Here is a 27,030-nt window from a genome sequence, read left to right as displayed (position 1 = left end):
GTGGCATTTCTTTCTTTAACATCCTTTTTGCTTGAATTGTTTTTCATGGTTTGTGTCATGGTGCAGCAAGGGGCTGCTGGCTCCCTGGGGCTGGGATGTGGGGAGCAGTAGGGGTTCCCTGGGGATAGCAGGCTGGATCCCACACCAGTCTGTCCTGCTGCCCCAGCCAGGGCGTGGGGCAGCCAACAGCACAGGGGGCAGGGCCCAGGGCTGGGCTGGCAGGTCTGACCCCGGGGGCGAATGGGCTCCTGGGCCCCAGGCAGGGCAGGGACAGCGGGACTGGTGACACCGAGCATAACTCGGTACTGGCAACGTGCCGGCACTTCCACCGACTCTCAGAATTGTCGTTGTCTTAGAAAGACAAATGGATCTGTAAAACTTGTATGCACTTAGGAGAAGGCTTAGAAGGGCCTATTAAAATAGGAAAGTGGTAGAGAAGTCAACAGTGCTACAATACTTTAAAACCATGTAAAGCTTTTTATTTTACAGATAAAATGTTGTGACACTTGCCTGTGGCTGGATATAGTTCTCTAGCAGCTGAGACTTTGGGTTGTTTTATTTGCTCCTAGGTACTCCTGGGTACCATAAGTGCTCCTAGGTACCCATCCTACTCATTAATGTTTTGATAAATCAAAATCAACGTATACTGTAGGCAAATACACTGTTGGTGCTTTTCGTGTATCTAATGAGGGCTATATCTTATTGAACTTCTTAAATGTAAGTTATATTCAGAAAATGCATAAAGTACAAAACCCACCAGATTATTTTTCATATGGTTAAAAAATTTATTAGGCGTTTATAACAAAAACTTTGAAACCACAAAATTTCAGTATAAAATGAAAGCATGTTCTACTTCAACCATACTTTTGCTGAATTGGCAGCACCAAATTGGTCTCTATCTCCTTTTTTTCCCCTCACATTAGAAATGCAGCCATCCAAGAATGCAACTGTTTTCTCATTTTATGCTTAATCCAGCTTGGAAGCTTGGTCCCTTTCCTGATGTAAATTTAGGGACTTCAGCAGAGCTGAGGAGTCCACATTGGCTCCTGCTGTTTTCATATAAACAAAACACATCTTGCTGGGGATGTTTGAGACACAATCTGGTTGAAAATTGTATTGGCAAGACAGGTGACGTGCACCTGGAAAACTTAGTGGAGTTCAGAGGTTTCAGGCTGTCATTTTACAATAGTTTTAATCTGTCCAAACTGGTAGGGAATGAATTTTGATCTCTCTGGCCTCTCTGATAGTGTGTGTGAAGTTCTTACATGAGCTACTTTAGCACATTAAACCAACAGAAATTACCCACTCTCTTGGATTTGGCTGGGCTTCTGCTGTTTTAAGGAACTGAAGCAGCAACACTTGGGGTATCAAACACAGTCAAGGGAGAGGTGTGTGGGGAAAAATGATGTTATCATTCCAGTGCCAGGTGCTCGTGCACAGATTTAGGCTTAATCCATAATGGAACCATAGCCGCAGTAAAGTTTAGTCCAAGCTGCCTTCCCTGTTTCATGTTTCAGTAGATCATAGAACTTTGGCTCATTTATGTAGGTTTTTTTCTGCTAATTATGAAAATATGTGGTTTCTTACTCCATGGCTTCAATAATGCTATTTTAAATAATGGGAGTTTACCTGGAACAAGCATTGTGCACAGACCCTCATGAGGAAAGAAAGGAAACACTTGCATGAGTGCAGATGAGGTGGGTGTACAACTGAATATTCTGTGTGGAAGAAATGATGTTTGCCCTCCTCTTTTGGCCCATTGAGAAGAGTATTACCATTAGTCAAGGGAGCTCTTCTGTACCTCAGGCAGTAGAAATTAAAAGGCTGTATAAAGCAGCTGAAGGGACCCAGGTTTTAGTCCCACCTCCTTTTATATTAGCTGTTCATAACAGCTCTCCATGTGTGCTATATATCATATCTGTTCATATTGATCCAGAAATAACATCTGGATCTTACCCAGTGTGTTAGAAAGAAACCATCTAGTACTCATCATCATCTTCCACATCTTCTCCTGCTGTTGCAGCTTCCAGAGCAGCCAGAGCTGCTGCAACTTCTGCATCTTCCTCCTCAATTCCTCCATTGGCCTCTCTATTGTTGGTGTGCGTGGGTGCCTGTGGGACTTTGGTAGCAGCCACTGCAATGATACCAGCAGCAAGGCTCTCACTCAAACTTGCAGAGTCTGTTCTAAAAGGTTCAATACTGCTCTCTTTCACAGGCCAGGGTGGGATTGCATGAAGGTCCTGGTCCTGTATTGCTGAAGTACCAGTGTTTTGGTCTGAATGTATGCAATTGACTGAAAAGCTGTCTTTTTCAACACAGTTTCCAGTTTGATTCCCATTTTGAGGATAATCAATATCTGGCAGTTTTATGGTATTGTTTACTGTTTCCAGTGTTGAGTTTCCTTCGCGAAAGATGCTGTCTCCTGCAGACTGGGACTCTGGAATACTGTTAGGCACGTTGCTGGCTGCCTTAATCTGACTGCCTCTCTCTGGGTCAAGCTCTTGTCCAGACCTATTTGACTCGGTGTGAAAGTCTCTGTTGCTGGCTGGAGAAGCCTCTGACTGGCTGGAGGTTCCCTTTTCACTGGATTCTTTCACTGGGCTTGTGTTGGGGTTGAGCATGGAGTGCTGAGCACAGGAGTTGCCACCATTGACTGCAACATCAAGCTTTGCAGCACGCTTCACAAGGCCATCCTCCTGAGAATCATTGCCTCTGTGATTCCTGAGAGTTTCTGTTGTGCTGTTTACTGGATTTTTATTTTCTGTTTTGTTTATCTCATCCTGCTGGAGTTCATTTTTGGGTTCTTCATTTTCACTGTTTTCTTTGAATTTTGATTTATTGCTGCCTTGTTCATTGTGTTTATAGCTGTTTACTTCATGAATGCATCCAGATGATTGTACCTCTTCTGGATCAAAGATATAGCTGGAGTAAGAAAAATTTGTAAAGAAATTTGTAAGAAAAAATTTGTAAAGAAATATTACTTATGATGTTAATCAATATAATTAGTAAAAAAGATTAAACTTCCTTTTTGGGCTGAAAGTCCTGAGGAAGGAGTGTCACTGAACTTTACCTTGGGTCCTGAGAATGAGTTAAACCAAATGGAAATGCTGAATGTGCTGTTGGCTGCTCTCTCCTGGGACTGATCATAGCTAACCGCTGTACTGAGATTCACCAGGAGCATAAGGAGGATGTCGGAGAACTGTGTGCTACTCATTGCTTGTTTCCAGCCTTATTTTTTATTTTCTCTGGGGAGCTGATTAGCCAATGAGTAGTCATAACCTGGGTTTTAAATGAATATGTCCTCATACAGTTGCTAAAATATCTTCAATTTTTTCCTGGTGTTCTTCTTTCAAGTCTTTTGTCCTTTTTTTCCCCACTCCTGATTAATTTTCATCCTCTTGCTCTATATTTTCCTTCACTAGCCTCTCCCAGGGCCTCTCTCTTTTCTTTATCTTTCTTTTTTCTCTCATAGTACTGTTTTCTCCCCATTCCTTACCTCTTCTACAGAAGTGGCCAAGGGGCAGCAGTGACCCTCCAGTGGGGCTGAAATGTGCTCTTTGTAAAACTAGCTAGTCCTTCTCTCTAGGGAGACTTTTAATATGGGAATTCTTCCCCAGCTAACAACATTTAACAGCTATGATGGAAGCAAGGAACTGCTGTTCATTTCCATTGCTTGGGAGAAGGGAGGATCTGATCTAATGTGTGCTCCTTGCTCCTCCTGAATTGGGGGAAGCCCATGCTACTTAAATTAGAAAAAACTTTACTAAATAAGAGTTTTCAATGCAACACAATTCCTTTTGTGGGATAGGAATTATAGAAGTGGACCTTAATTAAAGTAAATGAAAAGGACTTTCATAGGAAATCTGCATGCCTATACCTAAAGATGCTGTAAACTTTGAGAAAACTCTAACCTTTTACAGTGGTTAATTAAAGCAACAGGTGTGGGGGTTAAAGCACAGACACACGGTTTAATGCTTTTCTTTTATTCAGTCTAAGACACTCTTGTTCTATTGTACCTTTGTATCATTTTGCAGCACCTGCACCCCATCTGGATTTTCCTTAACCTGAAAAGAGAGAAAGGGAGGGCAAGGGAGAGACAGAGTGAGTGAAGCATTATGAAATTAAAATGTGAGCAACTGCTTTGAAAATGATGCTCGTGTTTAGAAGGGTTTATTAGCTAAAAAAAAAGATGTCTACACAATAAAGGATGGAGCACTGTTCAAGGTCTTCGTAGGTTGTTGTTGAGCATTGGCAATGGTCTTTAATTGGGGAAAAATCTGGGGAGGAATTTAACAATTCTTAGTGATGTACTCTCAGAGTAGTTTCTGAAGCAATTTTATGATTGGGAGAATTGCAAGTCAGTGTATGGGGTGTGAGTTGTTGGTTTGTTGTTTAATTGGGCTTTTTTTCCATTTTATTTCCACTTGACACCTGTTGGTCAAGTTCTCTGCCATGAAATTGCCCAGCTGTTTTTTGAAACAGTAAACTGGCTAGCATCTACCACATCCTTTACTCAGCAATTTCACAGACCAGCCTTGCCTGTGTGAGGAGTTGCCTGCCTTTTGTTTGATTTGAACCTGTTCTTTACTAGTAGTACTTGGAGCCTTGTAGTTCTTGTATTAGAAGAAGTAGTGACCATCGTGTCCTATTGTCACCATAGGAGAGGTCCTGTACTGTTCCTTCAGTGCTCATCTATTTAAATATTACTCATACTGACATTGTTTTGTGCCTATGAACTGTCCTTGTGGTGTTCTGAGTCTTTTTGCATTTTAACATCCTATTAAAATTAAGTGTGAGAGCTACAAATGCAGAGTTCTCAAGGTGTTTGAAACCTGAAAGAAGCAAATTTATTATTTCCTAATATCTTCTTGTTTCCGTTCACTTGAGTCTGTGACATCCACTGAGCACTGAGGTGACGTTTTTGTGGAACTTTCCCTTAGTGAGGCACAGACAAATTCCTGGAATGGTCATTTTGTTATAAGCAGTAGGTTGCACCTCCATTTTACTACAGTAAAATTCCAGAATTTCTCTAGAACTAGCAGACTGTGTTTTGCTACACTATTGCTTGACCCAGTGAGATGCTAAGAACCATCTATTGTATGGTTCTTATGCCAAAGTCTTCTATTATGAGAAGAAATGGACCCTTGAGAACATTGCTGTTCTGAACCTAAACTGATGTCCCAGATCTGAACATCCAAAACCCCTAAAACACCCAATATTCTTTATGGGTGGTGGCTATCTTGTTTCAAGTTAATAAGTCAGGGCAGGTTGTTAATATGTTTTGTCCCTTGTTATTCAGGCTCTTTCTTGTTCTCTTGAGATTCTCTACAGACTCACATACTTTTTTGCCAATGCCTAAGGACAGTGGCTCACTTCCCATAAAACAGAAATTGATGAAGCAAGGTCAGGGTATTTTCTGGAGTAATTTATTTACAAAACATCCAAGGAAAGTAGTATTGATTTATTCTTCTCAGGCATGGCTTGAATTGGCAATTATGCTAGCAGAAATGTAAATGCAAACAGTTCCCCTCTAAAATCTGAGTACTTCTGGTGTTAGCACTGAACTAAATACCTGATGTCAGATGTCTCATTCTTAGAGCCTCTGATGGCCTACAGTCATGCAGCAGCTGGGTTTGTCCTAGGGCATAGCTGCTCATACCTATGCTTTTTGCCTTTGTGTACACACGAACTGTTCTGAAGCAGAAATTTCTATCAGGAGTAGCCACTTGATGTAGCTGAGTGCTTGTTGGAATGGCTTTCAGGCCAGCTGCTTCTCTCTCTCCCTGAATTGCAGACGCCCTTCCCCATCTCTGCAGACCATGTACTGTGCATTCTCACCCCACATACCTCAGCAGCATCACAGCAGGAATTCTGATACAGGGTCTTTTGTCTGAAGAGGATTGCCCTCTGAAATGCCCACACAGCCTTTGGCTTGGCTTTCAAGTTTATAGGTTTGGTGAGCCCAGTTCTGATTTGTACGTAGACCAGGTCCAACAACAGATATTGCTTCTAGCTGAGAGTGGGCATTTCAAGTCAGGGTGCTTCTGCTTAGAGTTTTATCAGACAGATTTCCTACTCAGGGATTTTATTCACAATTTTTTTTGTTTTTAAAGCAAAAAATGCTGCATATACGTTTTAAGCATTGGCAAGTCCTAATTGCTGGCCTTTATTTTGTTGTAAAGATGTTTGTGATCATCATAGAAGGCAATTATAAATTGAAATTACTATTGAAGTTTTCACAGAAAGCACTTTTCTGTTTTTTGGTGTGTGTTTGTTTTGTTTGGTTTTTATTTCTTTAATTACAGCTGCTGTTGGAATTTTCTCTGCAGCTGCTGCATTATGCTTTTCCACTGATTACTTACAATGGGATCTGTCCTGTGGCATGAATAAACTATTACATATGGAAACCAGTGTACATTGTATTATCTTATGTATTATTTCACATCCCTGAAATAGGAATATAATTTTACAATGTCACTGTCTGAACACTGGCTTTTTTTTTTTCCCTCGCCCTTTCCTTCCATTTATGATAATCTTTCAAGTCAAGCTGGAAAATAATTCTGGGGAGCAAATTGCTTTCATAGCATGAAAAATCATGCTTTAATCCTACTTATCTTGTTTTAGATACCGAGCTCTAAAGACTTGTGTGCTGTTCATAGTTGTGCTAATGGATAAATAATACTAATAAGCTGCTGTCTGGAGCAGTTTGAGTCAAGCAATTGCTACAGGCTTGAAACAAAAGAGCGTTTGCAACTTCTACAATGGATGATGTTAACTGAATTTAGAAACATTGCATCCTTATCAAATGTTTGTTGTGTCAGATATGCTGTGCTGCTAAATTGGTGAGATAATTTCAGAAAAACATGACATGATGGGAGATGCTGTGTTGTAGAACACTTTGGGTGTTATTTTCCCTCTGGAAAAAGGCTGCCTGTCTAAAGTGGCAGTAAAATCCTTGGCTTTAACATTCAGATTCTCAGAATTGAGATCAAACTGCCATTAATCCTGGATATTATTCTGTCCTGACCATGAAATTTCTGAAGGCCTGTAAATGTCTGTCATTAGTTATTATGCAGTTACTTAATCCTGGACACTAATAGATCACCTGGCATTAAAGCTCTGCAAAAATATTAAGTAGAGATTTTTTAGAAGTTTTTTTAGGTGAAGACTGGACCACTTGGAGCATTTGCAGGAATAAGATGGAGCTGTTGAGGTAAAAGAAATGAAGGAGGCCTAGAATTAATTTTCTTACTCTCTCAAATTTTGAACTTGAATTTTTCAGCTTTTAGTAGCTGCTGGATCTCCTGAAGTGTGTCACTCTGGATGAGCTTGTACCAGGTTCTACAAAATAATCAGATTCTTGCAGTGTGATAGTGTGGAATGGCCTTGTGGTTTGCATATTCAATTTCAATGCTTGTTTCATTTAAAGTTATTATTCTTTTCTTCAGTAAAAGAGATGGAAGAGGCCCAGTTTTGTGTGTATACCCCAGCCACCCCAGCAGACCTTTAGCTGACCATGTCAAAAGATAGTCTAGATATAATGTGCTTGCAGTGTATTAAAGAGGTGTTCACAGAGAGACAAGGAAGACCTGATGTTATGAATGACTGACTTTGATCCTTTAAAGCAATATGATATAGAAGAGCAACTTCTTAAAAAAAAAGTTGGAAAAAATTTGAACAATGGAAGGAGGAGTTTAGTTTGAGGAGAGCAGGACATAAATCCCATCAGTAAAACAATTGCTGAAAAAGGGAAGGTGGTTAAAAACACTTATGGTGGTGCCAGCGAAGAGAATGAGGTGGGAGCTCTCTTTCAAGTGTGAGACCTTGGTGAAGATAACAAGAATAATGTCTGACTCCAAACCCACAGCCTTGTGTTTCAAGCCACAGTGTGCTTTAAGAGAAGTCTGCTTTTCTTTATTAGATTTGAGAAACACAAGGTATCTGACTCTAAGTTATTACATAACTCATATTGTCTATTTAAACTGTGGCAGTGTTATGAGTAAATAAAAGGCAAACAAGAGATAATGTCATGAAAGGGGAAGAAGAAATATTTTTGAGTCATAAAGATGGTTTGGCACCTTTCTCAATATTTTTTGGAAGTTTACATGGAAACAGAAAAAGGTCAATCTTACTTTTATTCATGGCAAATTTTTTCTTTTGTCTTGATTTTTATTTTTAAATTCCTTTTAGACACCTCCAGGAGCAGAGGCTGAAAGCTGAGTGAGACAATATTAAAATAGCTTCTCTAGTAGATCTCAACAGATAAACTCTGATTTTGCATCATTATTTTTAATCCAGTTTGTTTGTTTTAGTTTGTTTGGAGTTTTCATCCCACAGCCCCTGATGCTTCTATTGCTTGCCTTTAACTCTCCTCCATCCTTTCCTACTCTAGATGACCTTAGCAAGTAAGGAGATTTTTCCTACATGGGGATTATCTGGGCTGAGCCTGAGTGATGCATCTCCCAGGGACCCAAGGCACCTCCTTCTGATGACTTTTCTGGTAGAGGCATCTTTCAGACTTGAGCTTGCCAGTGTCTTCCCCATCAGTTTGTTGTGTTTTGCACTCCTCAGTAAAACCCATCCATTCTGAGGATACTGCCCTGAGGTTCCAGTCTCTTTACCATGGACAGAAATCCTCGTTCATCAAAATAAAGTCTGTCTGCCTCACTAGAGATGCAAACACAATTGTCTTTGTTGGTATTTCTTTGCTAACATAGATGCCAAATTCTAGGATTCATATGCACAGAAACAAGTGTGGCAAGAGAAAGTGTTTGCATAGAAATATGTGCAGAGGAAATACAGAGAATGTGGGGTGGGAATAGCTTTAGAGAGCTCTAGCACTTGACAAGCTTCTCACAGTTTGCCTTCTGTGCTAAGCAGGCATTCACATCTCCCAGAAGATTTCAGAGACTGTTCTCAGCACGTGCTGGGTCTGACAGAGGCTCAGATGTGCCCAGGCAGGAGGAAGGAAGTGCAATGTCCATGCTCACTGCAGGGCAGGTGGATGAGATGACATTTAAACTCCCTTTGAACCCAATCCATTCTGTGAGCCTCTGTGTTACTGAGGTGTGGAGCCAGAGGAATAATTGATCTGGATGACAGGCAATATAAAAGAGGCACAGAAAAACTGTAGGAGGAGTGGTAGAGTTGAGAGGAACTATATTTAGAAATTTAGAAAACTAGTAAACATACAGTAGAAAAAATTACCAGCCTGTGCTAGAGGGGGAGAGAAAATAACAGGAAAAACCATGTAAAGGAAAAAATATGAGGAGCGTAACTTAGCTACACACTGTGCAGGCTAATCACTACTGTTGGATGAATATAATGTGTAAGAACTGTCTTACATAAAATACAGAGACCCCTTCAGATCCTGGGGACTTTTTCCTGACCTGTTTTGAGACCAGAGGGGCTCAGAACAGGTGCAGGCTTGAGGAGTAGGAGAACCCAAACTATCCTGGGCCCAGAATGATCTGAACAACCTGATCTACTTGAAGATGTCCCTGCTCATTGCAGAGGTGATGAGCTAGGTTACCTCTTCCAACCCAAACTGTTCTATTATTATACCATGGTCTGTGGAGAGCACAGTCTGTGCTCAAATCTTCACTGAGACCAATACGTAGAGCTGGACCAAAATCTAATTTCATTTTTCTGGACTGAATCCTAATCTGGAAATTTATTTTAAAAGTACTTCAGGGAATAACTCAATTGACATATATAATTTAAAATAAATGAACTAAACTGAGGAACTGTAATATGGCCCCTTATAGGAAGTAGATCCCACCTCATTTTATTTTAAGGCTATTTTAGTCTGTTTTTTGCTAGCTGAATTGACTTTAGTCTTTTTGTTCACCCTTTCTCAAAATGCAGCACTGAGGTGTTGTTCCTGTGCTTCAGCCATCTTGCAGTCCAGCCCTAGAGAGACACCTGGCTGTGCCATCCTGCTGGCAGAGAATGGCCTGTGGACTGACTTTGAGTCACCCTGCAGTCCTTCCTATCTGTGCTGCTCTGCAAGGAAAGAAAACTGAGCAAGGGCTTTTTCTGGTGCAGCTTGCTCTCCTCTTTTGAGGGAGGCAGGCTCTATATTTGGGAATAAGGTGTGTCAGTGTGTGACAGAAAGAGCCTCATGCTATCCAGCCAGCACAAGGTTATTGCCAAGGTTACTGTTGATTGTCCTATTTTTCTTTATTTTACAGAGCTGAGGAGCTGCACAGGTCTGTCAGCCACTTTTACTCTCCACTGAGAATATTATTTGCCTACTGAACAGCTTGCATGTATTTCTAGTGCAGCTAACAGTGAGGACAGGAGAAGCTGGCACATGGAGACTCCTCAAAAACTTGTATAAAACTTCCTGACCCACAGCCTAACTTCAGTGGTGACTTATGGCTGTCAGTTTGGGATGTTTGGCTCCCATTGCCACCCTAGGCTTGTTCCTTTTCAAATTGAGCCCCCTGTTTTTTATAGATAAAAATAATAATTGTTTGAATGCAAATAATCCATATACTGTCATCAGTTGTTAAGAGTGATAATGTATTTTTAAAGTGATTTTTTCCCCCCTTTCTCCCTGACCAGGCTGAATTAAGCCTATGGACTGTTCATTGTACAAGGTGGCCTGATATTTTGCATTTCCATGACTAAAGTGTCAAACTTCTGGGTGATACTACCCACAGATGCTGTGTACAGACAATGGTTATTTATTTCAGTGAGGGAAGAATTTGATGTGTTCTGTGTGTGCTATGCATGACATGAAAGATGATGTTGGTTTTATGTGTGTTATTTAGTGGTATAATTCAGGCTTCTTCATAGTAAAGCCATGAAACGGATTTAGACTTGTAGTTTTTTCAAAGAAGAAAAGTGGTTTTAATCAGTCCAGTTATCACAATCTGGAGGGTCTCATTGATCAGAAGCACGTGTTGCTTGTTATCTGGAAAATTAAAGAAGTCTCACAGTTACAGCCTCATAAATTTGGATGCTTTGTATTCTGACATAGAGTAGTTTTTTCATTAGTGAGGAAGTAGGTCTGATGTCACAAAAGGGTTTTGTTTCATCAAGGTGATACATAGCAGAATAACTGAATCCTTAAATGACAAAGGTATGTGAGCAATCATAGCGAGGGGCAAAGCAAACTAAGTGACACTTAAGCAGAATTGTTTCTAACTAGCAGAATCACACACTTTTTGGGAGATTAAAAAGAAAGTGATTTAAAAGTCCAGAGGGTTGGAGGATCTCTCCTCTGAAGACACACTACAAAAGCTGGAGTTGTTCAGCCTGGAAAAGAAAAGGCTCTGGGGAGACCTTGTTGTGGCCTTCCAATACTCAAAGGGGGCTTATAAAAGTGAATGAGAACAACTTTAAATACAGGTAGATAGTAGTGAGACAAGGCAGAATGGCTTTACAGTGAAAAAGGAGAAATTTAGATGAGTTGTTGGGAAGAAATTCTTTCCCCAGAGGGTAGTGAGGCACTGGGACAGGTTGCCCAGAGAAGCTGTGGATGCCCCATTCCCCAAAGTGTTCAAGGCCAGGTTGGATGGAGTCCTGAGCAACCTGGTCTAGTGGGTGGCATCCCTGCCCATGGCAGGGGGATTGGTACTACATAGTCCTTAAAGTCGCTTTTAAACCAAGCCTTTCTGTGGTTCTATGAATATCAAATACTCAAATAACAAATTATATTTGCCAGATGAACCATCAATATGGCATAACTAATCACCAAAGTATGGCCTACTCACCAAATAATCATTATGCTCTCATGATTTTAACCTTTATTTGCGTTATGTCGTCTGAAAAGATATGCAAGCATTAAGTGTTTATCGAGGAAATTTGCAATAGTAGTAGCTGACAAAAATCTGCAGCTCCAGGAGCACAGTAGCAGTCACCTCTAATTGTCATGTACACGAAATAGTACTCTAATAGAATAAACTCTGTATTATATCTTTGGATTGTTCATAACATTGTCCAAACTAGAGTACAGTCTCCTAGCTGAGAGGTGTGTGTGACTACTGTGCAGGGGTCAGTGATGCCCCCTGATTGTGGGTGCATGCTGTGACAAAGCTCAGCACAGGGAAGAGCATCCTGCCAGCTGATGGCTGGCTGTGATCTGATGAGAAGCTACTCTGGCAGTCAGGATGGTCAGAGCAGTGGAAGTGTCTGGCTACGTTTGTTTTCTCAAAATGCAGAGAAAAGGTCACATTTAGTCTGCTCTGCTTATAATAGAAAAATACATGCTAATTATCTTACATATGTGTAGTTGTACTGCCCCAAAGCCATACCAGTCCAGTTGTACAGTACAATGGCAGTACCTGCTAATTGTTCTGTGCCTGTGTGAATACTTCAGCTGCAATGGGGAGCACCTGCATTGATGCAAATGCAGCATTAGGAACTGCTCCATTTCTTTACGGCTGTTCTCTTCCCATACCTGCAGGCATCTAGCTGTGTTTATGTCAGATGCTGACAGGTTTTCTGCTCCCACATTGCCCCTTCACGTTCTTGCTTTTCCTTGCAGCTGTTTTGCACCAAGAGGCAGCAGTGGGCAGGTCTCAGGGCAGGGAAGTTGGGGTGTTACCAGTACTGCTCGAGCACACCTGCACTTGTTGTTTGTGAGTGTGTTTGCTGAAGGGGAAGGTAATGAAAAGTAGATGCTATCAGTTTTACAAAGGGTGTTCTATTTTGATTTGTAACTGTTGGTCATTGTGTAAGCTGATAATAATATACATAGCTATGTTAAATCCTGCTAGGCTCCTCCTCAAAATGTCCTTCTTTTCAAACCAGTAAGGTCAGCCAGATCTTCCACTTACTCTTGGTGGCTTCCTGACTGTGTTAGTCAGCACATGAAGTGCCATGTTTTATTCTCATACTAGATTCTTATTTCTACCTTGACAGTTTTGGGGTTTGTGCTATTTTTGTTGTTGGTTTTGTTCTGTTTTTAAAAAGACATTCTTGTATTATTTCATTCACTGACCTATCTTTGGTAGCTGTTGACTGTTTTATAAACAGTTGAGAGAGTAAGGCCAGCTGACATGGAAGGTGGACCTTTTTGTGGGGTGTTTTTGCTGTAGCAGAGTGTCCTAGAGGACACAAGGGCTACAACTTGGAGGTGATCTGAACATGTAATTTTTTTCCTGTTATGCTCTTTGCAATTGATTTACAATATTTATAAGATACTTAAAATGAAATACATTCTCTCGGACTAGTTCCTCATCATTCACAGCACTAGGTCACGGAACATTTCCCTACCCACGTTATTTACCATACAAAATGATTGTTTTATGTTTAAGGAGTAAAAGGAAAAGTGGGGAAAAGGATACAGCTCTCACAATCATTAGCCAGTTTACATAAAGGAAAACCAAATAGAGCTGGTAGCATAAACCCACTCATTTCCTCTTCAGCTAAGCTTGTTTTCTACCTTTGGTTTTTCCAAACTTACATAGTCTAGTGTTTAAATTAATGAAGTTTGTTTCCTGTCTTTTAAAATTATCAATCCCATAAAATATAATAGCTTGTTTAATAGTGGGGCCTAAAACCCTGAGTCCTGTTTAGTTCCATATTGCATAGAGGCAAACAAAGAAATGTGCTCCTTCCCAAGGCTTTCATGGTCTGAAAGTGTGACAAGGCAAAAATGGGAAGCAGGTGGTGATGTGCATGTGAGAGAAACAATCAGCAGAGGAGCTTTATTTGGGTCAGTAATTGTGTTAGGCTAGGCCTGAGTGGGGGGTCTGTGTTTGGCAACACAAGTGGAGCCTCAAATTAGTTGTAGCCAATTTTTATGGAACAGAGGGGCTGTGTCTGAAATGTCATTTCTCTTGAGAGGTTAAAGTGTCTCTATGTGATTCTGTACAACTGCTCACTTTGGAGGGAGATTCTTGGGTTCCAGCCTTTCACCTGGAAATCCTTGGTTGTATCCAATGTCTTTTAAAAATATATAATATAAAACCAGCTCTAGAATTGGGTCTGGAGATGGTGCTGTCATGGGTCTACAATTCACAAAGTTCCCTTGCTCATACTTTGCTCTCTTCCTGATGTCAGGCTTGAGCAGCCTGCTTGAGAGCCATCAAAGACATGATTCTGAAAGCTGTGAATGTGTCTTAGAGACTGAGGGTCAAACTGAGCTGGGGATCCTAATTTATGAGGGAATTCTCTAACTCTTTGAATACTGGGTAAAGCAATCACTGCCTCCTCTGTGGTTTTGACTGGGACTTGATGTGGGTGCTGTCTTCTGGCCCGGAAGTCACTTTCCATTTACAGAATCAGTTGATTTAAGCCTGCTTAAATATAGAAGTACTTTCTAGACGCAGATTGTTTCTCAACTGCACATATATGTATAAAGGCTTATTTTTTTAGCCTCCTGGAATACTTCCATGCAGTTTTATGGATGCTGTTATCAATGAGAAATCCTACTTGGGACATTAGAAAAACTGACAATGTCAGACAGTGAGCATGAAAGCTACAGCATTACTGCTGTAGGATTTAGTCTGTGAGAAAAAATTGACAAGTCAGAATGCTTCCTAAGTATATTCTGAGGTCATTTGGTCTGTTCAGCCTGGAGGAGACTGAGGGGAGACCTTATTGCAGTCTACAGCTTCCTTGTGAGGGGAAGAGGAGGAGCAGGCACTGATCTTTCCTCTGTGGTGACCAGTGTCAGGACCAGAGGGAATGGTCTGAAGTTGTTTCAGGGGAGGTTTAGGTTGGATATTAGGGCGAGTTTCTTCACCCAGATGCAGTTTGGGCCCTGGAATGGGCTCCCCAGGGAGGAGGTCACAACAGCAAGTCTGAGTGTTCCAGAAGCATTTGGACAATGCTCTCAGGCACACGGTGTGACTCTTGGGGATGGTGCTGTGCAGGGCCAGGAGCTGGACTTGCTGATCCTTGTGGGGCCCTTCTTACTCAGCTTATTCTGTGATTGTGTGGTCGTGCCCTGTACATTGCCAGACAGTGCCACTCATTAGCAGCATGGCAGCACTCTGTACACTCTGAAATCAAGCTCTTTGTTGGCCCATCTGCTGGAAGCTGTTGCCTCTTGTACTTGCCTGTGAGTTCTGTGCAAAAATAATTTATTGACCTTCTTCCGAAATTTGGGGCCAAAGATAAAAGAACCTTTAAAATATGATGTTGGAAGACTTTGAATCTTTAGGTGACCTTGGTGAACAGAGTAAGATGGAAAAGGAGAGAAGAGGTGGAGATCTCATATGTTTTAGACACTGTGAAATTATTTTAAGTTAAAATAAGACAATAAATCTTAGGAAATCAGCAATGAAGTCTAAGCAGGTTAACTCCTGTAATCCTGTCATTCTATCTTACTGAAAACTCTTGGTTGCACACCAGTTCGATGAAAAGGCTCAGTGCTTCTTTCTGTGATTGGTTTTTCCCCATTGATTCTTTGTAAGAGGGTATGAAGAGACACTGCTGGAGTTTAGCAGGCCTTTATACTTTAAGTGTGCCATACATTTTTACTTCAGGGAGCAATATTCTGAAAATAGACTTGGATGTCCATGGAGATTGCTTCAAATACAGGATTGGAGTGGGCTGTGTATATGTGTTTGGGCAGGATTTAGGCCAGGCAGGATATGTGATCTCAGCACTGGTATTCAGCTGTAGCTTAGTGTGCCCAAAAATCATCTTGTCCTGAATATTTCAGATGCTTCTGATTTGTTTATATCATATGAAATATTGCTAGTGGCAAGTATTGTGGTGGTATTGTTGTGCTCAGAACATCAGCCTCTCTTAATACCAAGAAAATTGAATAAAGCCATAAGCAGTTAGAATAAGTCAATGATTCTCTTTTATAAAAACAAAAGGAAAACAACCCAACCCAGCAAAAACTACACCCTTGCCCCCATAAAAAAGAAACCAGCACCAAAAAACCCCCAAACAAAACCCCCCCAAAATCCAACACATTGACCAAGTAGATTCCTTAACATTGTCAGGAAGTTGTGCTTTTGTGTTTGACCGTTTGATGGCATAACCTGCAACTTTTTATAGGGAATCTGTTAAAAGTCAGTGTGCTCTCCCTCTCAAACCAAATTAATCCTTATGTTCTCCAATTGGTTCTCTTTTCCCAAATCCCTCTCTTTCCTCTGTTTGCCTCCCATTCTTGTTATTTCCACACGATTTGCCTGCATTTTCGCATTTTTTTCTTGCCAGTTTTCACCTATGTTTACTGTCTTAGATTGATTCAATGTTTTATTCCTGTATTTCTTCTGTACAGTGTCTTTTTCTAGACTTCAGAGTGGAAATTGGCAAGCTTTTATTTGCTACATCAGGAAACTTACGGATTGGAAAGAAACAGTTCTGTCCTGTCACTAGTGCTTGTGGCAGCTGAGTGTTGTCATTAGAAAATACTGTGGAGTACTGTAGGGAGAGATGGTTTATGTTGTGGAATGCTGAAGTTACAATAGTGAATGGCCAGTAATTTTTAGACATACACAAGGAGAAAAAAATAATCCTACCTTTCCAATTGTACTCCATCGACTGCTTCATAGATTTGTTTTAAATATCTTGGTTCTGCAAGAGAAAAACACTTTGCAAGTGGTTTCATCACATGCACACATATGTAAGAAGGAACCTATGAGGCATTAACTGTCTAATGCAAACAATGTGGAAATAGAACAACCTCCTCTTGGTACCATTGTGAATTTTAAATTTAGACAGTGATCAAATAAATCACTTGAGTAGTATGCGCATCCCCTTGAGCTGAACTGGAATGCTAACCTGCTTAAAGTGAACATAACCTTTGCTACAGTGGATTAGGACTCATGTGAAATGTTTCAACAACAGCAGTAAAATTAGAAAACTTTCAAATATGTAGTATTATGGGACTTTCTTTCCTATGTGTTTTCTTTTTTTCTTTCTGGGTGCCAGGATCTTTGTAGTATCCATTAAAACTTCATGTGTGCTTGTCAGAATTTCACCCTTCAGATTTTCACAAACTTTGAAACTTAGATGTCTCTGGCATTGCAATAATATTCTAGATATTGGTAAAGCTGTTGTTCTTTCAGACATGCTCCAGCTAAATGGAAAGCGCAGCAAAGTGTTTTGTATTAAGAATTTCTAAAAAGATAAATTAATGGGATAATTGCAGATTTAGAGTACAACAATACTGCAATGCAGATGCTTTTCCTCCTTTAAAAATACAAATATTTTCAGTCTTTCTTGTAGTGAAAGAAATGTGAGCCCATGAGGACTTGTGCTTGCATGCAAGCCTATAATGACCATGAATCACCAAGTCAAGTTCATTTCTGTGGAATGGGCAATGTATTTTGCTGTGGGTTTTAGAAATAGGGCCATGTGCTTTCTTTCATTCTCAGCATCTCTCTGCATGAGTGATAACTTGAAAAATCTCAGTGTAGCTTACATTACAAACAACAAATCCACACAGAGTTATGCTTGCACCATTCTTGAAATGTGCAAGGTTTTTCTTGTAAGAGAGTGAAGTTTATGTTGTCCTTGAGATCCCTTTCAGCAGAGCACTCCTAGGATCTAAGCCAGGGTAGTTTGGTCCAGGATTCAGCACCCATAGGCAATGGGGCTGAGGAGGAAAGTACAAGGCAACAAGGACAGTACAATCAACAAGCTCATTGCTGCTGCTGCTCTCTTTGCTATACTCTCATTGCATACATATTCTTTGCAGTTATAGTTTTTGTAATTTATGGGTAAACTCTGACAACTTCTTATAAAATGTCACTATCTAGCTTCCAGGTTTGAAAGTACCCCTGGCTGTATATGTAGTTTCATGGCTGCTGTTTGCCTGCAAATACAGGAAGACAACATTGCATGGTGTCTGACCCATGGGTGACATTTAGAGGATTTTCTATTAAAAGCCTGAAATATGATTGAAACCTAAATGCAAATTTAAGTGGCCTGGGTATCTGATGTGGCTCGTTGCTAGGGAGAACCTGGGATTCATTCAGCCTCGGTTCACTGCGCTGCTCTGTTGCCCTTAGAGCAAGTCACTTAAGCTGTCCTGTATGTCACCATTTCATATCCTCCTCAGAGCTTAATGTTTGTGCTGCACTTTGAAGATTTATAGCCCTGTTCAATCTTACTATACTCTTGCAAAGGGTTGAATGTTTTTGTGCATCTGTTAAAGGTGTGATCAGTACTTTATGTGAAGTGAATAATAAAGCTTATGAAGAATGAGTCATGGTGTGTTCCTGTTTTTATGCAACCTTTTACTGCGGTCATTTTATGTCCTTTTTGCATTCTATTTTATTTTTAAATATAGGTATCATTATTAGTTACAAGATTCCTCCTTTTAATCTTTGTTCAGATCTCTATCAATCTTGCAGTATAATTTGGTTCTGATGTCCTTATTTGTTTTGTGTAAGCCATGGCCTAAACATTTACACATACAGTGAAAGGAAATGAAAAATAAAATCCACCGTCTAGTTATGAAAGGATGCAGGTACCTTGTTTAACTAAACTTTCAAGTGCATTCTTAACTGCTGTATGTAAATTCCTTTTGTCTATTTAACAAATTCTGAAGGAGTAGGTCAGCTACAGGGTTTTCCTTTAATTTATTATTGGGTTTTGTTTGTTTATTTTGAGTACTCTAGGAAATTCCTATAATTCAGTAGAAATGTAAAATGAAAATGCCAAAAAGGAGAGCTGCTGGGTGTCACAGCTGTTGGTTAGTTGTCAGCACACTCTTTATATCATGTCCAATGACAACTGGTTTGTCTGTCAACTTCTGTCTGATGCCTGTGTAATTGGCTTTTGATCCAAAAGTAGACAAAACATTCTATATTTGCTCTTAAACTTGAGTTTGAAGTAGCTTTTTTTTTCATTGTATTTGGACCTTTTTCCTTTTCTGCTTGCTGGTAATAGTTTGGAGCATGGCTGTTAGCCCTATAAATTGCATTCAGACATCTTAATTAAGTACTTTTTTTAGCATCATCTTTGCTTAGCAACATCCTTTCTGAGATATTCTGGGAAACTTAATACTTGTCTGGTGTGTAAAACAGTGGTCGTAAATCAAGGTATGCTGCCTTATCCTTCTTGCTTATGTTGTTTAATAGCTTTTGTATTACTCTCTTTGAGCCAGAAGCATGAAGCCCTATACACCTAGTCACTGCAGTTTATTGCATAACACAATCACCACTGAGACTCAGTCTTTGGAGTATGACTTACCATGCTGGTGAAGATTGTTAGAGTGAAGAGTGTCTACATGGTTGTCATGGTCCAAGCAGCAAGTAGCTTTCACATTCCAAAATAATCTGGAATTTAAACAAAATCTTTAGGCTCTCAGAAGCTCATATTGGTGTTTTCCATTTCATTTAGTTGCTGAAAACATGCTATCTCAAAGTCATAAGACCAAAATGAAAATAAAATTATCTAAACCTGCTTTGACATAGACCATAGATATGGTTCAGATCCTGTGTGTGTTTCATGCTGAACAAAATTAACCTTTTTGACACAGTTATTTGAGCACCTTCTTGTGCTGCACTAGAATCTCTTTCTAGGCTTTTGGTTTTAAAAGTTGTGTTTGTCCTCCACTGGGAAGGTGCATGGGGTGCTGCATTCTCTGAGCAGACATTTGTCACTCTGGACCACCTGTGGTCGTGCTCCATCAGGAGCTCCTGCCTCGAAGCTCTCAAGCACAACACAGAGCCTCTCTCTGTTCAGTGTGTGAAGTTGATCAGTGCTTTTGGTAAGAAAGGTCTCTCTCACCCTAAGGATCAAAGAGAACTTACATAGTTTACTCAAACAATACAAGGCTTAACTCTTTCTTTCTGAAAATCATAACTTGGTCTTCCAACCAAGATAACTTGGTTGTAGACACTAGGTGTTTTCCTTTGTCAATAAAAAGTGTTAGAATTCTATGCTGTCCTCCAGAGTTTCATCAAATGCTTAGCTATCAATAGTGGCTTTGATTTCCCATTTAATTCTAATGCCCTGAAGTTTGCATTTCCCTCATAGTTTCCTTCCCTTCTCTATCAACCTTGGCCCTTATGCTTTTCGTACCATTCAAATGTTTTCTCTGCTACAATGTCTGTTGTTCAATAACTTTTTTTGCGAGTTCTTTTTGATGAGTTCAATTCTTCATTGCAATTTAATTTTCAGTGGAACAAACCTGATTTCCATGCATTCTTTGTGATTGTGCCCATGTGTTTCACTAGGATTGTTTACATATGGTTTGTATTAATGTGCTTTCACTGCGTTTTGATGGTTAAACTGATTAACCTTGCTAGGAATGGATTCAAAGCCTTTAAGATTCTGTTCTAAGTTTAGGAAAAGGAGCAGTTTTGTGAAATCAAAGCAGAATTTGAAAATCCTGAATTGTTTCCATGAATTCTTGGAGTGAAAAAATAATCTTCCAACTATCAAACTGCGCACTTCTCTCTTAGATTCTATGGGGATGAGAAGAAGGAAATGTAGGTAACTAGGATTGTCTTGGGTCTTGGTTTCCTGAAGGAATTGAGGAGGAAGAGACGTGAATACTCAATTTTCTTTACAAAAAGTACTTATGAATTATAATCATGTTGAGGTTATTTATTCTGTCAAGCTTTCTTGAATTTAATTTTTTAAAATATATCAGTATGTCAGCTCTTGAATTCTGTCATCACATTGCTCCTTGTAAATATCAAACTTGTCACCAACAACATGAAGAATGTAAGCAGGTAAGATGCCATGCACCAGCTAACATTTAATGAACACTGTTTAACAATTCTTTGAAATCTGACAGATCTCCTTGATTTGTGAAGCACCTCATCAGTAACTCAGAAGGCACAGGTTGTTTCCTGAGTGGTAAAAACCAGCTGACAAAAGGAGAGATCTTGATTCACAGCTGAAAATAGGCTATTTGAAAGAGCTCTGTGGTCTTGCCAGTTGTACAAGAGTTTTCTGGAGAATTACTATCTTTCTATTAGCTAAGGCACCTCGGGATGGTGCTGTCCATTGATTCTGTAACCCAGTACCATGTGCCCTTTCATGCCTAGATAGAGATTCTCAGTCACAGTCATCTGTTAGTGAGGCCCCTTTGGGTCACTGGCAGAGAGTTTTATGTTCTGTTTGCTCCACCACTTTTATAGACCATGCTGGAAACTTTTTATTTCTTCCTGGTGACTAGGGATCATGAGCTGCTTTAGATGGCAGCATCCTTGTTCCTGGCAGGCTTTCTGCTGTCTGGGCTATGAATCACAACAAGATAAATCTGCTTTATGCTTTACAAAGTGTTGTACAGAATCATAAAATAATTGATTGAAAGACAGATCCAGAGCTCTGCCCAGCCCTTCACTCTGTCAATATAGGTCAATATAGGTTTACAGCATGATATGAAACATGCAACACCCAGGTTTAGCTCATTAATGAATGGGAAGCTTTGATCTTTTTGGCCATGTCTGCAGAAGCAGCATATGGCTCTACTGGGCAGGTAATGCAATGTCAATATAATCTGTCTATGTTTGTATAGCTCTTTATTAGTAAAAATCTTGCAGGAGCTGAGGGTGAAAGTTCAGTACCCAAAATTTTCCACTTCTGTAACAATTTCCTGTTCCTAGCTTGTATGTTAAATGTCTTCTGATTGCTTACCTCCAGCTTTCAGCCCCAAATGCTAGCAATCTGCCTCCTGTTTAAAAAACCTAGAAAGAAGAAATAAACATGTTGGTGTATTGCTCTATTTTTATATTTGCATATATCATTATGTGCAATATACAGACATTGATATTCCCTCTAGAAGGGAGTGTTTGTGGCAATTTACCTGGGTCTCTTGTTAGAGAAAAATGTTTGTTACTGTAGATTACACTGTTCTACAGGTGCCACTTTCTCATTTTAGAGTTTTTGTTGTTAGGACAAGTAAAATAATTACTGGATAAGAAATGTTTTTTGTGACTGGGACCTCTTACAGCTTTATCCTACAAGTTGCCTGGGCAGGCACAGGGATGTTGAGTTACACAATTTCAGTAGGCATTATTCAGCCAGCACTGAGAAACCATGACAGACAGCTCTCTGCATGGAACAGGTATTTTTCTTTCTTTGCAGAAACTGAGGATGTGCACAGCCTTTTGTATGTTTAGAATCTAAGAAATTGACCTATCCAGATGCTTCAAAATTAATTAATGAGAGGGAGTGAGCAAAACCGGTTCCTGCAGCTGTCAGTGCCCATAAATCATCTCTGTCTTTACTTTTGAAGCAGGACAAGAGCATGAATTTAATTAATGGGTTTGACTTGCTCTGGAAACACACAGCAGAGAATTCACCCTACCCACACCTTTCACAGATGCTGTAAACATACAAATGTTATTGTGTATTTACTCCTGAATGCTTTCCAGCATCTTTGTGCTAGATACAGTTGAATGCCTCAGGCAGGTGGCAAAGCAATGACTGCAACAAATCCTTGTTCTGTGACACCCAGATGAGAGAAGCAGCAGGTCAGCTCCTGTTTTCGTGGTTCCAGCCAACTTCTGCCTAACAAAGGCATTAGTAATGGCTGCTGCAGAAAACTCCAGGGGAAAACAGAAAGAGTGAGTTTGTCTGTTTTCCATGGTTGGCAATTCAATTATAGTATGAAAAAAGTACCAAGTAGATTTATTCTGCAACCCTGGTTTAAAAAAAGGGGATAATCTCTTTCTTTAAATAAACTGTCTCTACAATGGATCACCAGGAATGTCTCTGCATTATTTGACTTTTATTATATTTTTAGTTCTACCTTGTTAAGTGCAAAGAGACTCAGAAACTGTGATGCTGGATCAGACCCCAGTTCAGTGCTGTAGTCAGCACCAGGTACCTCAGAAGGGATTGTGCAAACACCCCTGGTATTATGGGGAACTGGGATTACATAACATTTACATCACATCAATCATGGCTTTAAGTCTCTTGTGTCTGAAGACTTGCATTCTCCTAGAACATTTAACTTGTTAAAAGTTAAATTTGATTTTGTCATGTTCACTGCTGTGATGCTGGACAGTGTTAAGGTTTTTTTCTATGGAAACTCATTGTACTCTTTCCTTTGGTAAGAAATTTATAGATGGCAATTTATGCTGGAGGAGGAATTTTCTTTGCTCCTGTGCTAGTGCCCTTTTTGACCTGGCTGAATGTTCCCCCTTATTTATGATGTTACGTAAGAAGATGGAAACATTTTCCTTTTAGTCTGCAACGTGTAGGATTTCATTGTCTAGATATCTAGAGGACCTGGAAAATGTGTACTAAGAAATGTGGCCTTTTTAAATAAGAGGGAGTAATATAGAACATTATTTGAGCTCCTCTATATGATTAGGACTTTTGGTTAGTGTGGATGTGTAGATGTGGTGATAATACCCAAGTAACTTAGAAAATAGTGGTTCTTTATTCAAATACTGGAAAATAAGCTTGAATATACTGAAAAAAAAGGCTGAATGTTGCTTTGTATGCCCTGTGCCCTGTGTATATGTGCAGAATGGCATTCACCCTCCTATGATTGCTGGAACTATGTGAAGTTGTACTAAAAGTATCAGTTCTTGCTATTTTCTTGTTTTTGTTGCTGCTTAGAGAGTCTTCTAGGAAAGGATCTATCTGGGGCCTCTAAAATTCAAATCAACATTGCCAGACCTGTGGTGAATGCATTTATGAGTATTTACATGGAGGTTAAGATTTGGAGTAAGTGTTAGGAGTGCAAGACCCTGAACATTTCAATCTGGCAAAATCCTCAAATCTCTCTTCCTTTCCCCATGATGCTCATATCCTGGCAAGATCCACGATCCTTGTTTGTTAAAAATTTGTGCAAAAACTATCCAACAACAATTTAAATTAAAAAATGCTTTTTTCTACATTTAAATATTGAAACACACCTATAGCTGCACTGACCTGACACTGACACCAGAAATTCCAGGAAATATTCACAAAGAATGCCAGGCACTGAGCAACTACTCTTTGTGTTTGTTATAAGAGAACATTTTTTCATCTAATTTTTCATCAACTATTTTACCTTTCTCTTCTGTGTATAACATGGTCAATTGAAGACTTTGATATTTTTTGAAGTTATTACTACAGCTATATCTGACAGCATTTTATAGCATAAAAGAATTCACCATCCTGATTTCATCAAATACAACTTTGTGAAAAGGCCATTTTGCACACCCTGAGGTCTTATGTAGGGGTGATTGGAAAAGTAAATCATCATCCCACCTGCATTACTGGATAAGGCTCTTTTCAGTATAGGGAATGTAGAAGAGGCTGCATTTCTTCTACTCCTTTTTACCTAGATTTGCAGCATGTATTAATACAAACTGTAATTTACTGCTCTTTAGCTATCATTGCTGTGTGTTCTGCTGTGTCTTCTCTGTGGCAGTGGCCTTCTTTCAAGGGGAAGAAACTTCCTTGATCCTTAAACTTGGTGAAGCTGAACTGTGAATCACTTGTACCTGAGTGATCTGTGTTGTTGTATTACCTGATTGCTGAAGCCTCTGACAAATTAAAGGCAAGGCCTTATCCACAATCATATCCTGAGTTTAGCTGTTCACAGAATCAAGGAATATTCTGAGTTGAAAGGGGTCACAAGGTTCATTGAGTCCAGTTTTGAGGTGAATGGCCCATAGAGGGATTGAACCCAGAGGCCTGGCAGCATTAGCACCATGCTGTATCCAGCTGGGCCAATCTCACCTGTGTCTCCCCCTGCCAGGAGCTTCGTGGGGATGCCCTGGGGGAAAGGAAAGGATTGTTTCCAGCCTTTGTGCTGGAGGGGAAACCACTGAGGATCAGTGCCTGCCTGCAGTGCTGTGGTGTCACCAAGCAGTAAGGGGTGACCTAGAGCTAGGCACAGCCAAGGCTGTGTTGTAAGCCTGACCTCAAGTTTCCCTGATGCTCTGCTCCCTGCAGGCCCTCTCTGCAGACCTGCTGTGAATCTTCTCTGTGCTTGCCTTACTGAGGAGCTTGTGTTGTCTGTGTTCTTACAACAAATCAGGTATTTACTGGTGGAGGGGAAGGGGAGATGTGTGTGCTGTTTGCGCCTCTTTCCTCTGCCTTTTTCATTAAGACTGTCTGATGTGGCACATACTACCTGATGCAAATATATCCTTATGATTAGCTAGTCTTGCCAGCTTTTATGTGGGTTGAAGGTATCTTTCTTAGGGTTTGTTTCTGTAAACAGAAACACCCAGACATGTCCCCACCTCTCACTGTTTTCAGGCAGTGGTGACAAAGCAAGGTCTAATTTAGCTACAAAAATCAGTAAGGTTTCTGAAGAGTGTCATTCACTGTCAAAAGCACTTTTGTTGGCAAAGAGCCATGGGGAGCCACCTCTAGAAATAGGGTCTCCTTTGTTTTTGAGGATGTGGAAATGGTTGACATTAAATCATGGGCTATAATTCACACAGTGAGAAGTTTGCAGACTGATTCTGTAAGTAGAAAAATCCCTTGAGGAAACACATTATGTCTATAATTCTGTCAGTCAGAAGATTAGAGTCAGTCAAAAACTAACTTACACAAATTGCTTAATAGTAAAGATTGTGCTAACAGAGGTAAGAAATTTAGCTGAAGTCTTTTGCTTAAGGCTATGAAAATTGGGTGACATTGAAAAATGGTATTTCTTTTCCAGGAGATGTAGTAGAAATTGTTCTGAGTTATAATTAGTTGCACATGACACTTCTGTTGCAGCGTTAAGAATAATCATAATTACTTAAATTTGTTGTTCAAAGTATCCCAATGTGCTCAGCATTTGGTTATATATTTGGATAACACATGTAGCCTTTAGGGTTCAGATTTCAGAGTGGGACTTGTTCATTATAATTTGTAATTGTGTGAATATTATACTGACACATTTAAAGAATTGGCCGAGGTGAAACAGAGGTGCTTCAGATGACATTTTGAATCCTTAGGAATGCTAGGAAACACTGAGTTGGGAGCAGGTACTCCTCATCAGTTTGTTATATGCATATATATATATCTATATATATCTATCTATATATCTCTGTGTGTGTGTATAATCCTACTCCATGTAGTTAGAGTGTGGAAAGTCCTTCACTACCAAATTTAGCTTTTAATAATGTACATTCCTCTAGAAAGATTGCGTGGCTGCAGTGGCTTCTGCTTCTTCCTCCTGCTTTTGGTAGAGTGCATCCTCCTTTTGTGAATGAGTTGGCCTTGGGAGGGTGGAACCAGATTTTGTCTTGCTTCAGAATTATGATACTGATACTGTTCCACTGATGAAGAGTGGAACAAATGGATGGGCTCTTATTCTACAGCTGATGTACATTTAGGTAGCTCATCTTACATCAGTAATTTGTGTAATCAGCCCTTGTTAAATATGACGCATATATTTGGTTTATTTGTTATGAAATTCTTGCACCCAGAATGTGAACACTCCTGTCTATGGGGTGGGGTTTGCAGTACAGGAGAGTTTGGCTGACAACTTTCTGGTGTCCTCAGCAGAGCAGCAGGAGCACTTGGTCCTGGAGAGCCAGGAGTGGAGCAGGTGCCAGTGAGGTGAAGTGTTAATATGGTTAATATGAGGCTTACTCAGTGCTTACTGCCTTTCCTGAAGTTCCCCAACTCATTAGTGGGCAGTGTAAATCTGTACCCAAAGGCCAGAAAACCCCACTGCCAAAATAGGCAATAGCTTTACCCTTTTCTCCTGCTGCTGTCTGTGTGTGCAGAGACCAGACTGTGGTGGGGCACCCCCTCTGGGTGAGAAACATAGGAGTTTTTGGTTAAAATTCAGTGTTCACATAAGAGCCTAAAACGCACATAAAATCCTGCTGAAGCTAGATTCTCCTCAGCCATTTGAAAGTTCTAGCTTTAATGTTGGCATTATTTTCATCCTCCAGACAAATTAAAGCTCAGGGGGAGGCATCAGCAGTGAGTCCTCTAAGCAAAGCAGGAGTAGCAAAGATGATGATTTTGAAAGTCATTTCAGCAAAGCAGGCAGTAATGAAGAAGATTTTCAAAATGAAAACAGTTCCCTTATGTGGTTTCTAATGCCTTTTCAAACTGGGTAGCAAAGGTGTTTTTCAGACAAGCTACTGCAATTCAATTAGACTGACCTAATTTCTATTTTTTCTCTTTCTGCTATAGGTTTCCACACTGATACAATTTAGTTTTCTTCAAATCATGTTATGGCTTGGAAGAGATTTG

General features: G+C 40.0%; 1 protein-coding gene across 4 annotated transcripts in view; it reads right to left on the bottom strand.

Moving 5' to 3' along the window:
- Window positions 1–457: 457 nt before the first annotated feature.
- C4H4orf19 (chromosome 4 C4orf19 homolog) overlaps window positions 458–27,030 on the bottom strand; it is a 40,409-nt gene continuing 13,836 nt past the window's right edge. For 2 of the 4 annotated variants that reach the window (XM_059470554.1, XM_059470556.1), the window contains exons 2-6: window positions 21,517–21,566; window positions 19,117–19,202; window positions 16,437–16,491; window positions 4,017–4,064; window positions 458–2,922 (exon numbers count right to left, since the gene is read on the bottom strand). In XM_059470554.1, the coding sequence (XP_059326537.1) occupies window positions 1,980–2,922; window positions 4,017–4,048 (975 nt within the window). In that variant the 5' untranslated portion in view covers window positions 4,049–4,064; window positions 16,437–16,491; window positions 19,117–19,202; window positions 21,517–21,566 and the 3' untranslated portion in view covers window positions 458–1,979. Of the gene's footprint in view, window positions 2,923–4,016; window positions 4,115–16,436; window positions 16,492–19,116; window positions 19,203–21,516; window positions 21,567–27,030 lie in introns of those variants that run through there. The other 2 variants (XM_059470557.1, XM_059470553.1) reach the window with 2 other exon arrangements.

Source organism: Ammospiza nelsoni, chromosome 4, assembly GCF_027579445.1.
Source record: "Ammospiza nelsoni isolate bAmmNel1 chromosome 4, bAmmNel1.pri, whole genome shotgun sequence".
Taxonomy (NCBI): Eukaryota; Metazoa; Chordata; class Aves; order Passeriformes; family Passerellidae; genus Ammospiza; species Ammospiza nelsoni.
Note: the sequence above shows the minus strand (reverse complement) of the source record. Positions and strands in the feature narration are given on the sequence as shown.